Source organism: Condylura cristata, unplaced genomic scaffold, assembly GCF_000260355.1.
Source record: "Condylura cristata isolate star-nosed mole 26May11 unplaced genomic scaffold, ConCri1.0 scaffold00002, whole genome shotgun sequence".
Lineage (NCBI taxonomy): Eukaryota > Metazoa > Chordata > Mammalia > Eulipotyphla > Talpidae > Condylura > Condylura cristata.
In genome coordinates, this window is record NW_004567103.1 from 59,413,339 (window position 1) to 59,432,768 (window position 19,430).

At 34.0% G+C, this 19,430-nt stretch overlaps 1 protein-coding gene across 1 annotated transcript in view; it reads right to left on the reverse strand.

The window, feature by feature from the left end:
- Window positions 1-1,582: 1,582 nt before the first annotated feature.
- The window catches only part of ARL6IP6 (ADP-ribosylation factor-like 6 interacting protein 6), a 32,839-nt gene continuing 14,991 nt past the window's right edge, over window positions 1,583-19,430 (reverse strand). Inside the window, exon 4 of the mRNA XM_004674878.2 lies at window positions 1,583-2,327. Coding sequence (XP_004674935.1) covers window positions 2,234-2,327 — 94 coding nt within the window. The 3' untranslated portion in view covers window positions 1,583-2,233. The remainder of the gene's footprint in view (window positions 2,328-19,430) is intronic.

The following is a 19,430-nucleotide window of genomic DNA, read 5'->3' on the forward strand; positions in this document are numbered from 1 at the left end:
TAATTATTAGCCAACAGCATATTTATTTCCTGTGTATCCTTCACAAGTAACTGAATGGAACGTTTTAAGCTACCTGCAGATAAGACATCGCCTGAGTCAGTTTTGGAGATGGCTTACAGTTGCTACTGATAACTCAGCTTGACTCTATTTTTATTTTTAATGATAAAAATCAATATGAAAAGCAGAGGAGAATTTATTAGTTTGCATAACCTAAACTTCAAGAATTGCTAAGTCACTACTGGGCTTTAGGGGCTGGAGAAAAGTCATTAGCAATACCCATGTTGGCTTTCTCACTGTTCTTGTCCTAAGCCTGGAAAGCAGCATCTCCTGGACTTGCAACTTCCCAGCTTCACTATAACAATTTCAAGTTAAAAAAAAAATTAAAAGAAATGGTCTGACTTATGTTTCCATTTCTGTTGTAATCATTTTAGCCAGGTGAGATGAGAAACTAGGATTAACCCAGATCTGGTTAAAATCTTCTATTCTTAACCAATTAATTTGCTATGGAAGTAAGATGTTTTGTATTTGGAACCTATGTTAGACCAAAGAAAGGAATTTCCCAGAAAAGGAGAGTAATAGTCATGAAGGAATATCATACAAATACATAGCTATATGTATCTATATTGTATAGATATATATAGAGAGGTTCTATATACAGAGATTCTATTGTAAATATGTTTCTTAATCATAAGACAAAAAAATCTGAAACAAGTCATATAAATTCAGAAGGAAGGGCTTTCAGGGCTGGAAAGAATAATACTGATTTTGTTACTTGCACATTCTTTTGCAATGTAAGAGCCAAAGGGGGAAGAATGCAGGTTGAAAATATATTCATTTCAAGAACTCTGGAAAGAATACATAAGCCTAAATATTATATATGTTTTTGTGTATACACTCACATCCTAATGAATCTGAACACATCAGATAATTTTTAATGAAATAGTATTTTTCATTTCCTAAGAAAGGTTTTTGAATTGGAAAAAATGAGAAGAGTTTTAAACACCAAATTATTTACTCAGTAACAATACTCTGTAGATAACAGGAGCACTCTGCACATACTCATTTCCCATTTAGCTGAATAAGCAGTTTTGCTATACAATGTTTTCCTAATGTAATTTTTTCAATAGCCTGAAAAAATAGCATTCTGAACAGACCATCTTTCTAAAACTGAAGTGACTTTCTAAGCAGGTATTTAGAAAGGAAGTGAGAACAATTAAGGTTTACTGTGGAAAAAAAAAAGAAGCAATACTACAATTAGAACACTGAAATAGAAAAAATTATGAGAATGATATAAAAAATTATGTATGTCTTTGTACACTATCAAAATACCTTTTCTATTTTGGCCACTGAGGCTAGTTCAAGCATTTCTAAATATAAAAACTTCATGTTTCCACTTATTAAAAACAAGTAACAATAGTTCTGTTAACCATAAATACACCGAGATAAATATTTATAATTGTGAAAAAAGAAATATGAACAGTTTCAAACATCTCAATATTTTAATGGCTTAAATAATTTATTTTTTAGTTTTTTTCTTAAAAATGTCTACTTAAACTAAGGACAGTGTGCTTTTTAAAAAAGACAAAATATGTACTTAAAAATGGTAGGTATTAGGTTTGTACCAGATAAAAAATAACAATTACACTTGTCTAAAAGTAACAATTTTAAAAACATACAAATTTAATAAGCGGTAGGAAAATATGTAATCACACAAAAAGAACTATGCCCCATTAAAAAATATAAACGCACCTTCTATTGATTATATGACTATTGAAAACTAAATATTCTTAGTTAAAGGTAGCTCCTTTAACATGTAGTAGGCATTGTTTGCTTTCTGAATATAATGAATAAATAAGTATTTCAGTTTCTACTTAAATGTAGTATCAGTAATTCTTAGCAAAAGTGTAGTTTATATACATCAAAAGGTAGGCATTGTATTCAAGTTTTTGAATTTTTCATTAAATTGTTCTCTACCAAATATAAGGACAATGCACACAAAAGCAAAAAGTCGAGGTAAACACCTTACACTTTAAAGAAATTACTTGAAATTAATACTCAGATATTCCCAATGGCTAACAATGCTTTAAAAAGGCCTTCCACGATGACGATGTGACATGTAGCTGAATCACAATGAATAGTATGATTTTCCAGTCTTCTGAGTAGACAATGATGTTCTTTCCCACCATTGGGAATCATAAATACGTTTTGCCAAGAATATTGTTTCAGTGTGGGTTTACATGAAGCACCATGCTATAGTAAGAGCAGCTACAATGCCATTCAAAATTGCCATGCTATATCCCATATGGAAAGAATGTCCCGTCAGTTTCCTAGAGGGGAAAAAAATACAAAGGAAAATGAAATTTGGTGTAACAGAAACAGTTTTTATTGAAATGTTTACAGTCTGGAAATGTTTCACAAATTAACACACAAGTTTAAAAAGCATATTGGATATGTGTAAGATTACTGATAGAACGATCTTAAATGCCAAGTTGGCTCTTCGTTATAAACTACTGGTTATCCAAAATAATTTTTTAATTTAATTAATCAGAACATAATGCTGAGTTTAATCCTTATGCTTTTTTTTAACTGAGGCATAATTCAGCATATTCATTTCATGTGTACAACATAATGATTCATTATTTGTATATACTGCAAAATAATCACCACAGTAAGTCTATATAACATCTTTTCCTATACACAGGTACCACTTTTTTTTTTTATTCTGATGAAATCTTCTAAGAACCCTTCTCTTAGTAACTTCCAAATACGCAATAAAGACTGACTAGCTATGGTCACCATACTATATAATACAGCCTCATGACTTACTTTATAACTGGAACTTTGTAATTTTTCAACCCCTCCACTCATTCTGTCTCTGTCAACTAAATAGCAAGTTTTCTTTCCTTTTTATGCTTGAATATCCCATTTCTACATCTTCTTTATCCACTTATCTCTCGAAGGATATTTAGGTTGTGTCCAAACCACGACTACTTTTGCTGTAGTGAACTGCTGTAATGAACATAGGGAAGTATATCTTTTTTAGGTAGTATTTTCATTTTCTTCAAAGAAATGCCCAGAAGTGGTATTTGCTGGATCAAACTATAGTTCTGTTCTTAACTTTTTGTGCAACTGCCACACTTTTCCAAAGTGACCACAATTCACATTTCCACCAAGAGTGCTCAAGAATTTCCTTTTCTTCAAATTCTGAACTAACACTTGTTATGTCTCATGCCATTCTAACACATGAAGTGATAGCTCATTGTGGTTCTGATTTGCATTTCCTGGCGACAAGGGACTCTTGCATCTCTTCATGTCCCTGTTAGCCATACATGTGTTTTCTTTGGGAAAATGTCTACTAAAATTCTCTGTACATTTTAATCATACTGTTTGCTTTTTTGCTATTTAGTTTCGTAAGTTCTTCAGGTATTCTGAATAATCCATTCTAAGATATATGACCTGAAAAGATTTTTCTCTTATTCATTAGGCTGCCTTTTTTTTTTTTTAAGATTTATTTATTTATTCATATAGAACTGGGGTAGAGGCCAAAGATGCGGAGGGTGCAAGGATTCACCAGAGACAGAGCATGGAGCAGAACAGGCAGATCAACAAAGTACACTGCTGAGGGGAGCAGCGAGTGGGTCAGGAGAGGTCTGCCACACCATGTGGTCACCTCCGGGGCAGGCGGGAATCGAACTCATGTGGAAGTGGCCCAAGCCTCTCAGTGCTGTGCTTTAATCCCCTGCGCCACCAGGGAGGGCCTAGGCTGCCTTTTTTTATTGACAGTTCATTTGCTACACAGAAGCTCTTTATTCAAGCAGCCCACTTGTTCGTTTTGGTTGCCACATACTTCTTTACTAAGCTTCATAGTCACTATATGTACCCATAACCTAATTATAAGGTATAAATCTTATATTACAAACATGTTCTTTTATTAACTGTTTTGTTTCTCTATTCGTATTTTCTCCCTTAGAGCTTAAAATATATATTACTTCAAGTATTTATCCTCTTTGTACCCTCTCTGTGATTTGTAAACAAGGTTATATCTTTTATAGATATTCCATTCTCATTACATAATTGAACAGAGTATGATTTTACTCTCCCATTACATAACTGAAATGGCTTTTAGCAAGGTCCTATGTATCAATAAAGACATTTCTGTTGTTTTATGTGTACTATGTGTGCTGTCTAGCTTGTGTTCACATATTTTCCTTGACATTTTGTTCCTTTATCATTTAAGAATTTTACTACATTTTCTTTCTTACATTTTTCCCATTAACTGCACTACAATACTCTGCTTATCCTGATAAGTATGAGAAATGGTAAAAGAAGGTAGTGTTAAACTGGCATCAGAGATTGAACAAATTATTTTTCTTACTGAGCAATATAAACTGGGGCCATCTAGAGAGCTGCACTGGTTGAAAGTGATAGGGCATGGATGAGAAAGGTCATGCTGCCCAGTCCTCTTTTCCTTTCCTAAGGATAAGTCTAAGTGAGGAAGGTACTCAAATGTAAATTAACACTTGGTGAGCTCCTCATTATAATTACTTCAGTCCTGCAAGATCTGTGGCAGTGTGAAAAAGATACTCTTCAGAGACTACAGGATACAGGAGACCTTTATGTTTCTTGATGACACTCTGTATCCATGATAATTACTACTCTTTCCATTCAAATTTAAATGGAAAGAAATTTAAAATGCTTCTTGCATGTGAATGAGCATTAGTCTACTTAGTTGTAGTAACTAGCTTTACTTCTGTACAAGGAGAAATTTCTCAAACATATTGATTAATGAACAGGAAATTATAAAATGGAATTATATCAACATTATCATTCAAGGGGAAAAAGTGTATGAAGAAAATTTAAATTTCTATTCACAAAATGAAGTCAATTATAGAACAGAATTTGAGAAGTTAATTGTCTTTTATTGGTTTGTGACACCATCTTCCCATAAATCTTTAACATTTAGGAAGTTATACTAACTACAGTGTTGATACAATTAAATTTTACTGATTCATGCTTACATGTTTAGTGACATCCCCTACCCCACTTCCATAATAGGCAAAGAAACTTTAAGAGCGATTAAGAAATGTTCCAGTACAGAGGTTCTTATTTTTCAACCATCTCAAATAGAGCATACTACCCTTGGAATACTGAAGGGATACTTTGACTAACTTGTTTCATAGCTCATTTTTCAAATTACTTAACATGATTATCCACTTTGGGGGAAGACAGAGACAATTTGGAAGATTTTTTCTACTGTGGGCTTCTTTGAGGTCTTGTTAAAAAACTGAAAGCATCTTGGTTCTGGCAATATTGTGACTAATGAGAAATTATATATTTGGTCATTCCAAAGACCTGGTATCCATGGTTTTTTGCACACAGCTTCTATAACCTGTGGAATTTACTAAGCAGTAGTGGGATCATCAATACTAACACTACTGAGTTTAAAAATATGTTTTACTTAATTTCTATTTTTATGCATGTTACTTTTTATATTAAAATATACATAATAAAGTACAAATGTCTAACATGTATACAGATCAATGAATCCTTACCTATGGTACACACTCATGAACTCACTATCAAAATCAAATCTATAATATTCCAGTACCACAGAACGTTCCTTTGTTCTTCCTCCCTACTAATATGGACTTTTCCTCCCCCAAATATTGAGATAATCATGATATACTGTCAGTTATCAAGATGACTGATTTCATTTGCTGTTGAAATTCAATCTAGATGTCATCATCTACTCTTGTAAAATTCCAAAATATATTTAGCCACTCTGTTAAGCATTTGGAGCTCCTATTGAGATATTGTAAATATGATAATATATACCTTCTTCTGTATGTGATGAGGCATTTGTACTCATTTTTCTTGGATATATCCTAAAAGTAGAATTGCCAGGTTGTAAAGCAGATATAGATATTGGCTTTATTAGAAAGCACCACACTTCACAAAATAGTTGACTATTTTACCCTACCGAACAGCAGTGCTGAGTTTTAGTTGTTTCATATTATCACCAACATTTAGTATTAAGTTTTGTATACTTTTCAGTGGGTCTGCAGAGTATGTTGCTGTGGTTTTAATATTTATTTTTCTTCTGACTATTGCATTCATTGCCTGTTCACGTATTTTCTTTTTTGAAGTTACTTTCCATCTTTAGTTCATTTTTCCATTGGTTTGTCACATCTTTATATATTCTAAATATAAATCCTTTGTCAGAAATATGTATCATGCCTACTTCTGTCTGTGGCTTGTTTTTTACTCTCTTTATAAGGTATTTTGATGAATACAAGCTCTTAATTTAAATGACACTCAACTTATTATTTTAATCGTTGGTACTTTCCCTTTTTGTCCAAAAACATTTGACTACTACAATATTACAAAGCTTTACTGTTTTTCCTTTGGTGCTTACGTCTACGATTCATCTCATATTTTCATATATATGTATGGCATGAGGATGATACCATGACTCATTTTATTTTTTATGGATGTCTAATGTTTCAGCACAACTTACCAGGAGAAAACAAAAAATATTTTTCCCTCACTGAAAGATTACAGATTCTTAACTATGTATGTGTGGGTCTGTTTTCGGACTTTTTATTCTATTCATTTGCTCTATTTGTCTATTTTTGATGGAATCAACAACTTTCCTATATACAAGCCAAATAAAAAAACTTATACAGGGCCCTCCCTGGTGGTGCAGTGGGTTAAAGCACAGCACTAAGAAGCTAAAGTAACTTCAGCATGAGTTTGATCCCCACCCTGGAGGTACTCCACATGGCACAATAGACCTCTCCTGATCTGCCCCGCTGCTCCTCTCAGGCCGCTGCTCCTCTCAAGCAGTGTACTTGTCAGTCGGCCTGTTTTGCTCCCTACTCTGTAACTGGTGAATCCTCTCAAGGCCCCTTTATCTCTGGTCTGTGCCCTAATTATGCATGCATAAATAAATAAATCTAAAAAAACCACACAAATGAGATGGGAAAAGGCACAAAATGATGTAAAAATAAACTATTACTTAAAAAAACCACTTATCCTGAAAATCTATAATAGCAAAGAAAAACTAGAGACCCTTAGAAATGCAACTAAGGGGGCCTCCCTGGTGGCACAAAGGGTTAAAGTGCAGCACAAGGAAGCTAGGTAGCTACAGCCACTTCAGTTAGATCCCTAGCCAGGGAGGTGGCCCACTTTGTGCAACAGAACTCTCCAGTCTTGGCCTCCCCTCTACAGTTACTTCTTGATCTGCCTGTTCACTGTCTCTGGTGAAACGGCTTACCACCCCTGCAACTCTGACCTGTATCCCGGTTTTGTATGCAAAAATAAATAAATCTTTAAAAAGAAAAAGAAAGACAACTAACAATAATCACAGTGAAGATAAACATTTAATTTTACCAAAGAAGATCTAAGTAAATTAATATCCTGAATTCATGGAGTTAAGAGAATACTGGTAAAATGTTAATACTCCCCTAAGGTTGATGTAATTCCTCAAAATCCCTGCTGTCTTTTGGCAAGATGGACAAGGTGATCTAAAATTTTTAAGACAAGAGACCCCAAATAATCAAAACAGTCCTACAAAAGTCGATTAGAAGCCTTATACTTCACAATTTCCAAATATAAACTACAGTAATCACATAGTATGGTAATGACATAAGAACAGACATAGAGACCAATGGAACAGAATTGAAAGTCTAGAAATAAATGCATATCTATAGTTAATTTTTGACAAGGGTATATAACAAAATCATTTCATAAGGAAAGATGACTCCTTTCAACAAATGGTAATTGAACAAAACTGGATGCAAAAGAATTAATTTTGGCCTCTCCCTTACATAATGTACAAAGATTAAGTCAAAATGCACCAGAACTAAAATGTACGAAATATAAAATGCTTTTAACAGGAAGCAGTTATAAATCTTCATGATCTTGAATTGAACAATGGTTTTAGACATATGACCAAAAACATAAGCAACCAAAGAAAAACTAAAATTTAGCAATTAAAATTTTTTGTACTTCAAAGGATACTATGAAAAAAATGAAAAGACAACCCAAAGAATAGATGACAGTATGTGCAAAATTATCTTCCAAGGGTCTACTATCTAAGATACTAATTAATTCTTGTAAGTAAAAAACAAAACAACCTAATTTTCAAAGAAGCAAAGGACCTGAGTAGACAATTCTGCAAAGGTATATGAATTACCAACAAGAATATGAAAGAATGTTCCAACATCATCAATTACTATGAAATGTATATCAAAACTACAATGAAATAATACTTCTCTTCCTACTAAGATAATTAATTGTAAAAATACATATCACATGGGATATGGAAACATTGGAACTCTCATCCATTGTTAGTAGGAATGTAAAGAACCACTGTAAGAAACAGCTTAGTTGTTCTTCAAAAGTTAAAGAGTTAACACATGACTTACCAATTCCATTCTAGGAATATACACAAGAGAACTGAAAACATGTATTTATATAAAAACCTATACCTGAAATGTTCTTCACACCAAAAAGTGGCAACCAATCAAATGTCTATCAACCGAGGAACAGACAAAAACTATGGTATACAATGGAATATTACTCATCCATAATAAGGAAACTAGTACTGATACAGGCTACATATATGAACCTTGAAATCACTGTTAAGAGAAAGAAACAAGAAATAAAAGACATATTTTAAAGAGGGTTATAAAACTCCATTTATAAAATGCACAGGATAAGCAAATCTATAACGACACACACACACACACACACACAAAAAGACTAAGGGTCTCCGGGTCTCCAGGGCATTAGGGAAGGCAGTAATGGAGAAGTAACTTATAATGGGCATGGAGTTTTCATTTTGCAGTGATAGAAATGTTGTGGAATTAATAGCAATGATTCCATAACCTAGTAAATATACTAAAGATTACTGAAGTATGCTTTAAAATTGTAAGTTTTATGTTATGTGAATTGTATCATAAAAAGCCAAACTTTATATACTAGAAGACAACCTGAATAAAGAGGTACCTATCATAATCCATAAATACTCAACATTATAAATATGTTATTGACATGAAAAACAACCTACAAATTCAGTGAGATCTCAATAGTAGCACAAAATGATTCTTTTAGTGATTAACACTTTGATACTAAGTTCACCTGCTGCAGTCAATATGCAAAAAGAATGAAGAAAGTTTTGAAAAATCAAATTGTAAAACAACAAAGTAATTTTTAAAAAAGAAACAGACCAGTGGGTCCTCCCTGGTGGCGCAGCGGGTTAAAGCACAGCACGTTAAAGCACAGCACTGAGAAGCTAAAGCCATTTCCCCATGAGTTCGATTCCTGCCTGCCCCGGAGGTTCCACATTGGGAGGCAGACCTCTCCTGGCCCGCCCGCTGCTCCCTTCAGCAATGTACTTCATCGATCTGCCTGTTCTGTACCCCACTCTGTCTCTGGTGAATCCTCTCACCCTCCACATCTCTGGCCTGTTCCCCAGTTCCATATAAATAAATAAATCTTAAAAAAAAAAAGAAAAAGAAACAGTACCAGAAATAAAAAAAGACATTGGAATATATTTGGCATCAAAAATAAATTTATTTGAAAGTGTAGGTATGTGGAAATAAAACCAACAAATCTTTCTAAGTTTTTTCTCACAACTACTAATAATGATGTTTAATTTCATCAGTGGAGAAATCAATATGTATCTTATTTTTTTTTTAAATATGGAACGCTTCACGAATTTGCGTGTCATCCTTGCACAGGGGCCATGCTAATCTTCTCTGTATCGTTCCAATTTTAGTATATGTGCTGCCGAAGCGAGCACTGTATCTTATTTTTAAAAAGATCTATCATTATGCTTTTATAGAGTAAAGAGACATTGGTGATCAAGCAGCTTACTTCCAGTCCTGTGACTTTATTTTGTGATTCCCCCAAGTTATATAAATGTGAAGAAAAAAGAAGAATACTGTTATTATTTAAAATAAAATAGCAGTTAATCTTAATTTTTTTTGCATTTTTCATTGCTTGAATTCTCTCTCTCTTATTTTTATTTACTTTTACACCACTTTGTGCATTTTTTCATCACAGTTGTACTCCCCATGGGCTTCCCATCACCAAATCACCCTGTGCCATCACCATACTTTTATTACTTTTAAGCTAACTAGGGAAACAGCTTCAATTCCAGTGATTGTAGGTTCTTAAGATTGCCCACTCTCAAGGTGAGGCCCAGAGGCACATGTGGTACATTATACATTCTTTTTAATTTGTATGTATAAGTAAGAAAAGTTACTACTGGTCTTGCATGAATTAGAAATAAAAATCCTGCTGGTCCAAAATCTCTACTGTGCATTATTTTATCATGGAATCTACTATGGACTTTAAAAAGTATGTAGTCTGCTTTGTACCTCAATCAAACATAATTTGGAGAAAAAAAAACTTCTCAATATAACTACTTCTATATCCTCATGAATTAATGAAAGAAAAGGTGTTATTTTGTTCTGGTTTTAAAGTACTCATTTCCAATTAAAAAAAATCCTGAATGAAGTATTTATATGGTTCTTGTTAATAAAAGGTAAGCCCTTTAGTTAAATAGAAATGGGACTGAAAGTCAGCTTTGCCAACTATAGGAGGTCTAAAGATACAAAATGTTTGATTTCTCTGAGCTGCAACCTCCCCAAATGAAAGAAAAATAGATTCTACCTTTAATGAGTTATGAGGATCAGGTGGTTGGCACATTAACAATCAAGAAATGTTCAGTCCATATATAATATGGAAGAGGGATAACTATGGATGATTTTTTTTTTAAAGATTTATTTATTTATTCATATAGAGCTGGGGTACAGGCCAGAGATGCAGTGGGTGAGAGCATTCACCAGAGACCGAGAGGGGAGCAGAACAGGCAGATGATGAAGTATACTGCTGAGGGGAGAAGCGGGCGGGTCAGGAGAGGTCTGCCTCGCCATGTGGATCTCCTCCAGGGTAGGCAGGAATCGAACTCATGTGGAAGTGGCTTAAGCTTCTCAGTGCTATGCTTTAACCAGCTGCGCCACTAGGGAGGGCCCCTGGATGATATTTTTTTTAAGAATTCTTTTGCCTTTCCATTTCAATTCTTCCTTCAAGCAAAACAACTAAATCTAGGTGCATCCCAAATCCAAAACAAGAAACAAACAATAATAAACTCCAGACTCAGGAGGTAAATGGAAGAAGGAAACTGAAGAAATATACTTGTGCTTATGTTGGTATTATCCTCTTCCAGTAAGTTTATAATCACTTCCCCTTCATAATTTACTAGAGAACTCACTATTCCACTATTTATATCCATATTTTATAGTTTGGAAACACAATTTCTAGCAAAAAAGTATACTAATATTTAATAGTAACTTGGAAAGTAACTATATCATGTAAGGATTATGTTAATTATTTTCATTTTTCAGAAATAGAATACATTTAAAATTTAAGATTCAAATGAGTTCAATTACTATGGTAATTTAAGTAACTACTTTCTTCTGAACAACAAATTGAAGCACTGAATAAGACACTGCCAAAATGTTCACATAAATTCCTTTTTTTTAATTTAAGAGCGAGGCCAACATTTTCAAACAGTTCTCATTCTATGTTTTATACTGTTCATTGTTTATGTCTATCCTTGGTTGACTGAACTGAATCTCTAGCCCATACTTCATTCCTGTATTAAGTATTTTCTTTTCCTTACATACCCACATTTCAGACATGCTTCTGTGATAGAGCTCCTGCAATTTAAAACTGTAATTTTACTGCCAACTGATTTGTTCTAAAGAGCCTGCTCTCTGTGCTTGCCAGAATAAAAAGTTATATTAAGATCTTACATTAAAAACCAACTGGCTATTTATTTGTGTCTGACTGGCTCAGTGGGAGACAGGATGAGTTAGTACTAATCTAATTCCCTTTCAGACATACCAACAGCCTTTAATTTCCCATCCTTCCCCTAGCCCAGAAATCGCCAGTTCTAAAGAATTTTAAGCTATGCTGAGTTTTGACTGAAATAAATATTGGTTCTTTATCTGGAATCTAAAGTTATTCATCTAAAACTTGAAAGAAAACACTAAACATCGTATTTCATTTAGAAAACATATCTTTTTGTATTCTTTTGTCTGAAAAGTACTTATAATTTGATGGAAAAGATGAAATTGTGTGTGTTACAATTAAATTTACCAGTGTTAAGGGTTAATTAGATTTTCAGAAAAAGCATTCCTACCTGATCATTACTGCTCGTTAGTAAAAAACAACATATTTTCCCTTTACTTTATAAAGTGTTTTTTTTTTTATTCATTTATGCATACAGAACTGGGATACAGGCCAGAAGTGCAGAGGTGGTGAAAGGATTCACCAGAGACAGAGTGAGAAGCACAACAGGCAGATCAACGAAGTACACTGCTGAAGGAAGCTGTGGATGAGACAGGACAGAAGTCTGTTGCACCATGTGGATCACCTCAGGGCCGGGGATCAAACTCATGCTGCAGTGGGTGTGCCTAGCTTCATAGTGCTGCACTTTAGCGTCCTGTACCAACAAGGAAGGCCCTCTAATGTTCTTTATTTTATAATTTCCTCAATTCTTTTTTTAAGCTTTTATTTCACAAAAAAAAAAAAAAATCGCCAGTCCTAAAGAATAAATTGTCTATATATCAGGCATTATTTATGAAAAGTAAGTGTTGCCCTTAAAGAGCCTAGTAACATAGTTACGTTAAATATTCAAGTTTTACAGGCAATATTATTGCAACATAAAAGAGCCAAGCAGCTTAGAGAGATTTTAAAGAGTTAATACCTGAGCTAAAATTATGCATGATGAATTTAAAGTTCTCAACAAACAACAGTATATGCAAAAGAAAAGGATAATGGAGATTGGAAAAAGTTGTCCAGAATTTGTTATGTTAGTGTTAAGGACATGCAAACCTAATCACATTCTACTGGATGTTATTGTGGCTATTTACAGAATTACTTTTTACCTACTTGAAACTCTAATTCTCCACCTTAAAGTGATAAAATTCCTTTCTCTGCTGTTTCTGTGAAAATGAAATGAGATTTATATTAACAAGTTACTTGTTTAGCAGTTTCTAATTTCTATCAAACACAAATTCAGTGACAATAAATGTCAGCTACTATTTTTTGTCTTTGATTAGTTGGAATACTAGAGGAAAAAAAATAACAGGAGGTGATGCTGCCAGATTTCTCCTTTGAGTTAATAATTGGATGAATTATCATTCACCATGAGAGTGAATCTTTGAGAAGAAACAGGTTGGTGGGAAGAGGGGGAAAAATGAAGTTAATTTTAAATGTGCTAAACTGGAAACACCTATGAAACACAGAAGTGAAAATCACCAGCAATCAATAGGAAATACAAAGGAATAGCAAAAGGGAGGTTCCCAGTGAGGTCAAGAACAGCTAGACTTGAAAATCTTTTAGCAAGTAAGTAGCAACTTAAGAAAACATCTGAGAAGTAGTGATCAGAAAGCTACAAAAAAAAAATAATAATAATAATTAATTTCTGGTGTTACAGAAATTTAAAAAGAAAAGCATGTTGAAAAGGAATGATAAATCATTTCAAATAACAGATTGAAAATGAACATTAAAATTTGTGATTAAGCTGACTATAGTCAAACGAAAGGAGAAACATGTTAGTGTATAGATGACTACAAGACATGTTGGTAGCAACTGCAGTTACTATAAGGAAAAGGACAATTGCTTCTCCAGTCTTCCAAAATGCTTAAAAACATGAAGAACTAGGCACGAGACCTTTTCCCTCTACACACAAGACCTTTTCCCTCTAACACAGGAGCAACTTGAAAGTTTTAAAAATATCCTAACAGTTATTTTAGACATTTGGTGATGGTTATAATACAGTATACACAGAATTATAATACTGTATATCTGAAATCTCTATAATGTTATAAATCATTGTTACTTCAGTAAAAAAATATATATCCTAATAAGTTGATACAAAGAAGTAAGGTGGAAATATGTGAACAACAACAGAATTATGGGGCTAGGAGTGGGCTTCATAGTATAGCAAATAAAACTTAGTGTTAAGGGAGTGAAAAAACCTTCATCCTCTGCAATAAAGGAATAGTAAAATGATGAATGTGGATATAAATATGTGGTGGAATGGGGGTAGGAAGATGCAGGAGCTTTTCTTGAAATGATGTTTCAGTGAAAGTGGAAATGAGTCCATTTTAAACAGGAGTGTCATGGTTTGATTTGTAGTAGTCATGGGGAAAAATGGTAAAAGATTGTAGACAGATAGATAGCAATAGCTAAAATACTAACTCAGATTACAATGATTCGAATTCCAAGTTACTCATATCTTAAGCTGCTTGATTCAACTCTGCCTCAAATAGTGCCTGGCCTATTTTGGAGTGAATTGTAGATCTTCGGCTATTTTAGCATTTCACTAGCTCTGCTCTGGGCTTTCTCTCCTACTTGACCTCTCCATAACTTCAAAATTTTATAAGGTAGGCACCTCATATTACTTTCTCAGTACAAAATCTTATAAAAGAAAGGTAGTTTTTCTTAAGTTTACTATAAGACAACTAACGAATTTGAGGTATTTACTTTGGTCTTCCTACTTTTAAATTTCAATTAAAATTATTTGTTTGCCATTAAAATATTTCTCCTACAACATTTAACTCTAAAAAACACTTCTCAAATTTGTTAAGGTCACTGGTAGACTTACAACTAAAAGGAATAAATTTTTTAAAAGTCTACAAATGCCTATTTTGCTATAAGGTTGTAAGCTCTCCTGATTGTTCAAATAGTCTCAACTTGACCCTTCATTACTACTTTACATCATTTATCCAGAAAACTCAGACGACAGTAAAACTTATTAAGTTACCAATTAGGTGTGAAGTATTTGTATTTCATGATGCAAATATTAACTTTTTAGGAATGTGTTATATCCTTAAGGTTATAAGCCTAACCAATTAAAATGGAACTATCTGAAACAGTAACTCTACCCCATCCATTATTCATAATCAACATCTAATTTCAGAGTAGGTCTCCTAAAGCAGGGGTGGAAAACTGTGATATGTCCGCTCTGCCTTCTGTTTCTTTTGATTGAAACATAACCTCATTCATCCCTTTATACAGTAGTGTATGGCTACTTTGGTGCTATAATGGCAGAGTTGAGGAAGTGTGACAACAGACCATAAGGTCTACAAAGCTAAAAATACTTAACCACTTGTTTATGTATAGGAAAAGTTTGCTGATTTTTGATTGGGAATTTCTTAGAAATTCAGAATCTCAGATCCTGCCACAGGAATACTGAATCATGATTTCTAGCTTTAACTAATTCTTTTGGTAATTCTAAAAGCCTCAAAGTAAATACTGATGCTCACTATTTGGAAATATGTAAATTGGCAAAACTGTTTCTAAGTATATCTTTCCGAAATCTATCTTAATTACATGATAGCTTTAAAGTTAAGAGTAGTTTTTACTCTTTTATAAAAAATACACAAGTTTATAAAACTTCGTTACTTCACTCTACCAATGTGTATCTAAATAGATACATAACTTCTTTAAAATTTTATGTGACTAAAAAAAAAATCAGGTAAGAAATTACACAGGGAAAATATCCCTCCCATATACCTTTTTCTTCTTTTCATATATATTTATTTATCTCAGTGGCTAACACTGGATGTTGTGGGTGTGTATATCTATTTACACTGGTATTTCAAAGTTATCTGTTATTACAAAATAAGGCAGGTCCTCCTTGGTAGCACATGGGGTTAAAGTGCATAACTAGCAAGCTAGCCACAACCCATTTAGTGTAAATTGGATCCTTTGGATCCAGACTGAGGTAATCCACATGCTGCAGCAGACCCCTCCTGTCTTGCCTGCTGCTCCCCTCAGCAGTGTACTTTGTCAGTCGGCCTGTTCTGCTCCCCATTCTGTCTCTGGTGAAGACTCTTACCGTCCCTGCACCTCTGGTCTGTACCCCAGTTCTGTAAGCATAAATATTTTTTTTGAAAAAAATGGCAAAGTATTTTTACAATGAAGTGCCAGAGAATAAGATCAAAACTATCATATTAGCTAATTTACCAGATTTTTAAGTATATTTGGATGAAATGGTGTGTTTCAAATAGATATACAAACTATGTATGCACAGTTTGCTTATATAATATACACATAAGGTTTTACTAGTTAATATTACAATTATAGAAGTAATTCTAAAATATGTGCTCTATGATTAAAATTTGGTAAAAATAGAAATGTGTGCATGTGCATGCCTTTGTAAATATAAAGGTATAACCCAGCATTAAACCTAGTCATGTGTCGGTTATCTAAAATAAGACTGAACACCCTTTCACTTTCAAAGTCGTATTAATTTTGTGTTGTTTTATAATGACCATGTATTCTACAGCAATGAAAAGACCTATAAAGAAATTTTAAATCACAGTCATTGTCGTCTCAATTACTAGTTCTTATCAAAAATGAGAAAATACTATTAGAATTTAAGGTTGCGGTTTTTTTTTTTGAAGTTTTTTTTTTATTTACTTATGCATACAAAAGCTGAAGTTTAGGCCAGAGGTACAGGGAATGAGAGGATTCCCCAGAAAGACTGAGAAGCAAAATAAGAGGATCAAATGAAATACACTGCTTAGAGAGTAGAGGGTGAGACAGGAGATGTCTGCTATGACATGTGGGTTAGTTCCCTGGCAACGCGTCCAAGTCATGCTGCAGTGGTTGCCCATAGCTTGATAGTGCTGAGACAACTCCCTGTGCCACCAGGAAGGCCCTAAAGTGTAAAATTCTTAAAAATTATGACTGTACTGGGGTCATAATAAATCTCACGTGAATATTATCTAGATAAACATTTGCTTGAAAGACGCAAAAGTTGAGGAAAAAGTATAAATGTATATATATTTAAAGGTGAAAAATGTGAATGTGTCATAGTTAAAATACACAGGAACACAGGTGAATATTTGGAGTATTTTTGTCCATTGCACCCAGCCTGGTAGTTTTTTAAATGACTTGCATTACAAATAAACACTGGTAATAGAGAAAGCTGATCTATCAATTTATTCAAAATAAGCTGTATCATAATGGAATTCACAATTTCAACTTTAAAGATTCCCTCGTTAAAAAAAAAAAAGACTTCATTTATCCAGCATTATTGTATCTCAGCTAAGCAGCTAATAACTTTGGGCACACTGCCTCTTCTATAACATACAGAAGGTCCACATGATCTCTTTAAATCCTCTGCCTCTCAATTCTGCAGTAATTATGCCTCCATGTATACATTAAAGTCATTTATCTAAAATTTTACCAACTAGAAATTAACTCAAGTCACAACCCCCTATTTTGTTAGCAAAACATTAACAAACGAAATCACTTACGGGCATCCAGAGAACTGAAAGATGAGCAAAGCTCTTTAAAATGGAATTACATATGTACATATTTCAAATATCACTTACTATGATTCCCTGGAAATCCATCAAAGAGAAGTAAAGGTACTTTCAAAGTACCTTTGGTTGTGTGAAACAACAAAGTAACCTAGCGTCTAAGTGGCTACAAACTAAATTTCACCAGAGGGTCTATACAGAAAAATGCCAAAGGATATCTATCTGGTGGTGGGCAAAGATTGATTAGACACAGTCATTATACACTAGGAAATTAAGATACACAGTGCAAAGTGGAATTTCTAAGCCTTTGGATTTATGAGTCAATTAAAGAAGGTATTTTAAAAGAGAAAAGTAACAAAGTGTCTGCCATACCGTTTAAAGACCACTGGCATTTATTTTCAGTATTATTTTGTAAAAGCAAGAGCATCTTAATACCAAAAGTCTAGGAAAATGGGTAAACAGAATAAAAAGGATAAATCTCAAGATAAATAACAATTACCCTAGAGAAGATATTTGAAGATTCTTAATTAAGAGGGGAAAAGCTCTACTTTATCATTCAATACATGTATTGCTTTAAATAGAAAACCAACTTAGAGTATGTATCACTATTTTTATCCCATTTTAGAGTAAGAAATTAAAAACTCAAAGAAGCTGACATACTCAAAAATTTTCCTGTTAATATGAAGTAGCCTGGATTTGGTACCTAGCTCCTTTTGTTATAGGGTGGTCCCCAGGAAAAGGGGAAGTTCCAGGTTCCCTGCTCTATCCAAGGGAGGGTGGAGCTGAGGAGGGCCAGAAGCTGTGGAAGAGACTGAAGAGAGAAGGAAGCAGGATGGAGAGCTAGAAGACCTGTTAAGAGGCACAAGGAGCAGAGATACAAGTTTAAAAAAAAAAACAAACCAAAACAAAAAACTGCTTGCTTCTTGATCCTGAACTGGTTGAAATTGATGTAGGTGAGAGACCTATGGGGAGGTTACCTTGGTTTTGATTTTGCTCTTTTCCTCCCAGACTTTGGCTGCTCCTGACTCTTTTCTATGGGTCCCTGCCAGAGGTGCTTTAGACTTGTGGCAGGTTCTCCCGCCTTGCTTTTGGATAATCCTGTTTGGCTGGACATTTACCCACAAGGGGGTGGGAAACTATGTATTTGATTTGATTTGGAAACTATATATCTTGTCTTTTCTTTGTTGCACACTAATCATATTAAATTTCATTAAAGGCCTTACATGTTTTGATGTGGCAGACAGCAGAACCTATTTAGGACAGGTAGGTTTAAGGGTTTTGAGGTGCCCCTCTCCCTGCTTTATAACACATTCTGACTTGTACATTCAACCAGGCTGTTTCTAATGACTTAAAAAGACTGCTGACCAAACAGGAAGAGTCGCAAGTACAAAACTGGCAAGGGTTATCTCTCAGGTATCATCAGTGCTGCTCTGTGCATATTGTCACTGTGCCTTTTCAAAAGCTCATCCATAACACATCATAAATTAGCATAAGCAAAAGCCATAGCAAACAGATAAAGTAACTTACTACTTATGTTACTTTATGAAAACAGGAAAACCAAGAATTAAAATGAGTTCTTACAGGATTTTGTTACAGCTATTTGCTTCCAATCAGAATAGCAATGAAATATATTCTATAATACATACACATATATATATTTTTAAAGATTTATTTATTTATGCATACAGAACCAGGGTACAGGCCAGAAGTGCAGGGGCGGTGACAGGACTCACCAGAGACAGAGTGTGGAGCAGAACAGGCCAACTGTGGGAAATACACTGCTGAGGGGAGCAGTGGGCGGGTAGGAGAGGTCTGCCACGCCATGTAGGTCACCTCTGGGGCAAGTGGGAATCAAACTCAGTTCACCAAAAAGCAATTAAAACAAAAAACAAACATTCTTTTTTTTTATCTCTCTTACTTCTAAATGAATTTGCAGATTCCAAATACCACTGTAAGGTAAACAATTTTTTAAAAGTAAACTATAGGCCCTCCGTGGTGGCGCAGCGGGTTAAAGCACAGCATTAAGAAGCTAAAGCCACTTCTGCATGAGTTTGATTCCCACCTGCCCCGGAG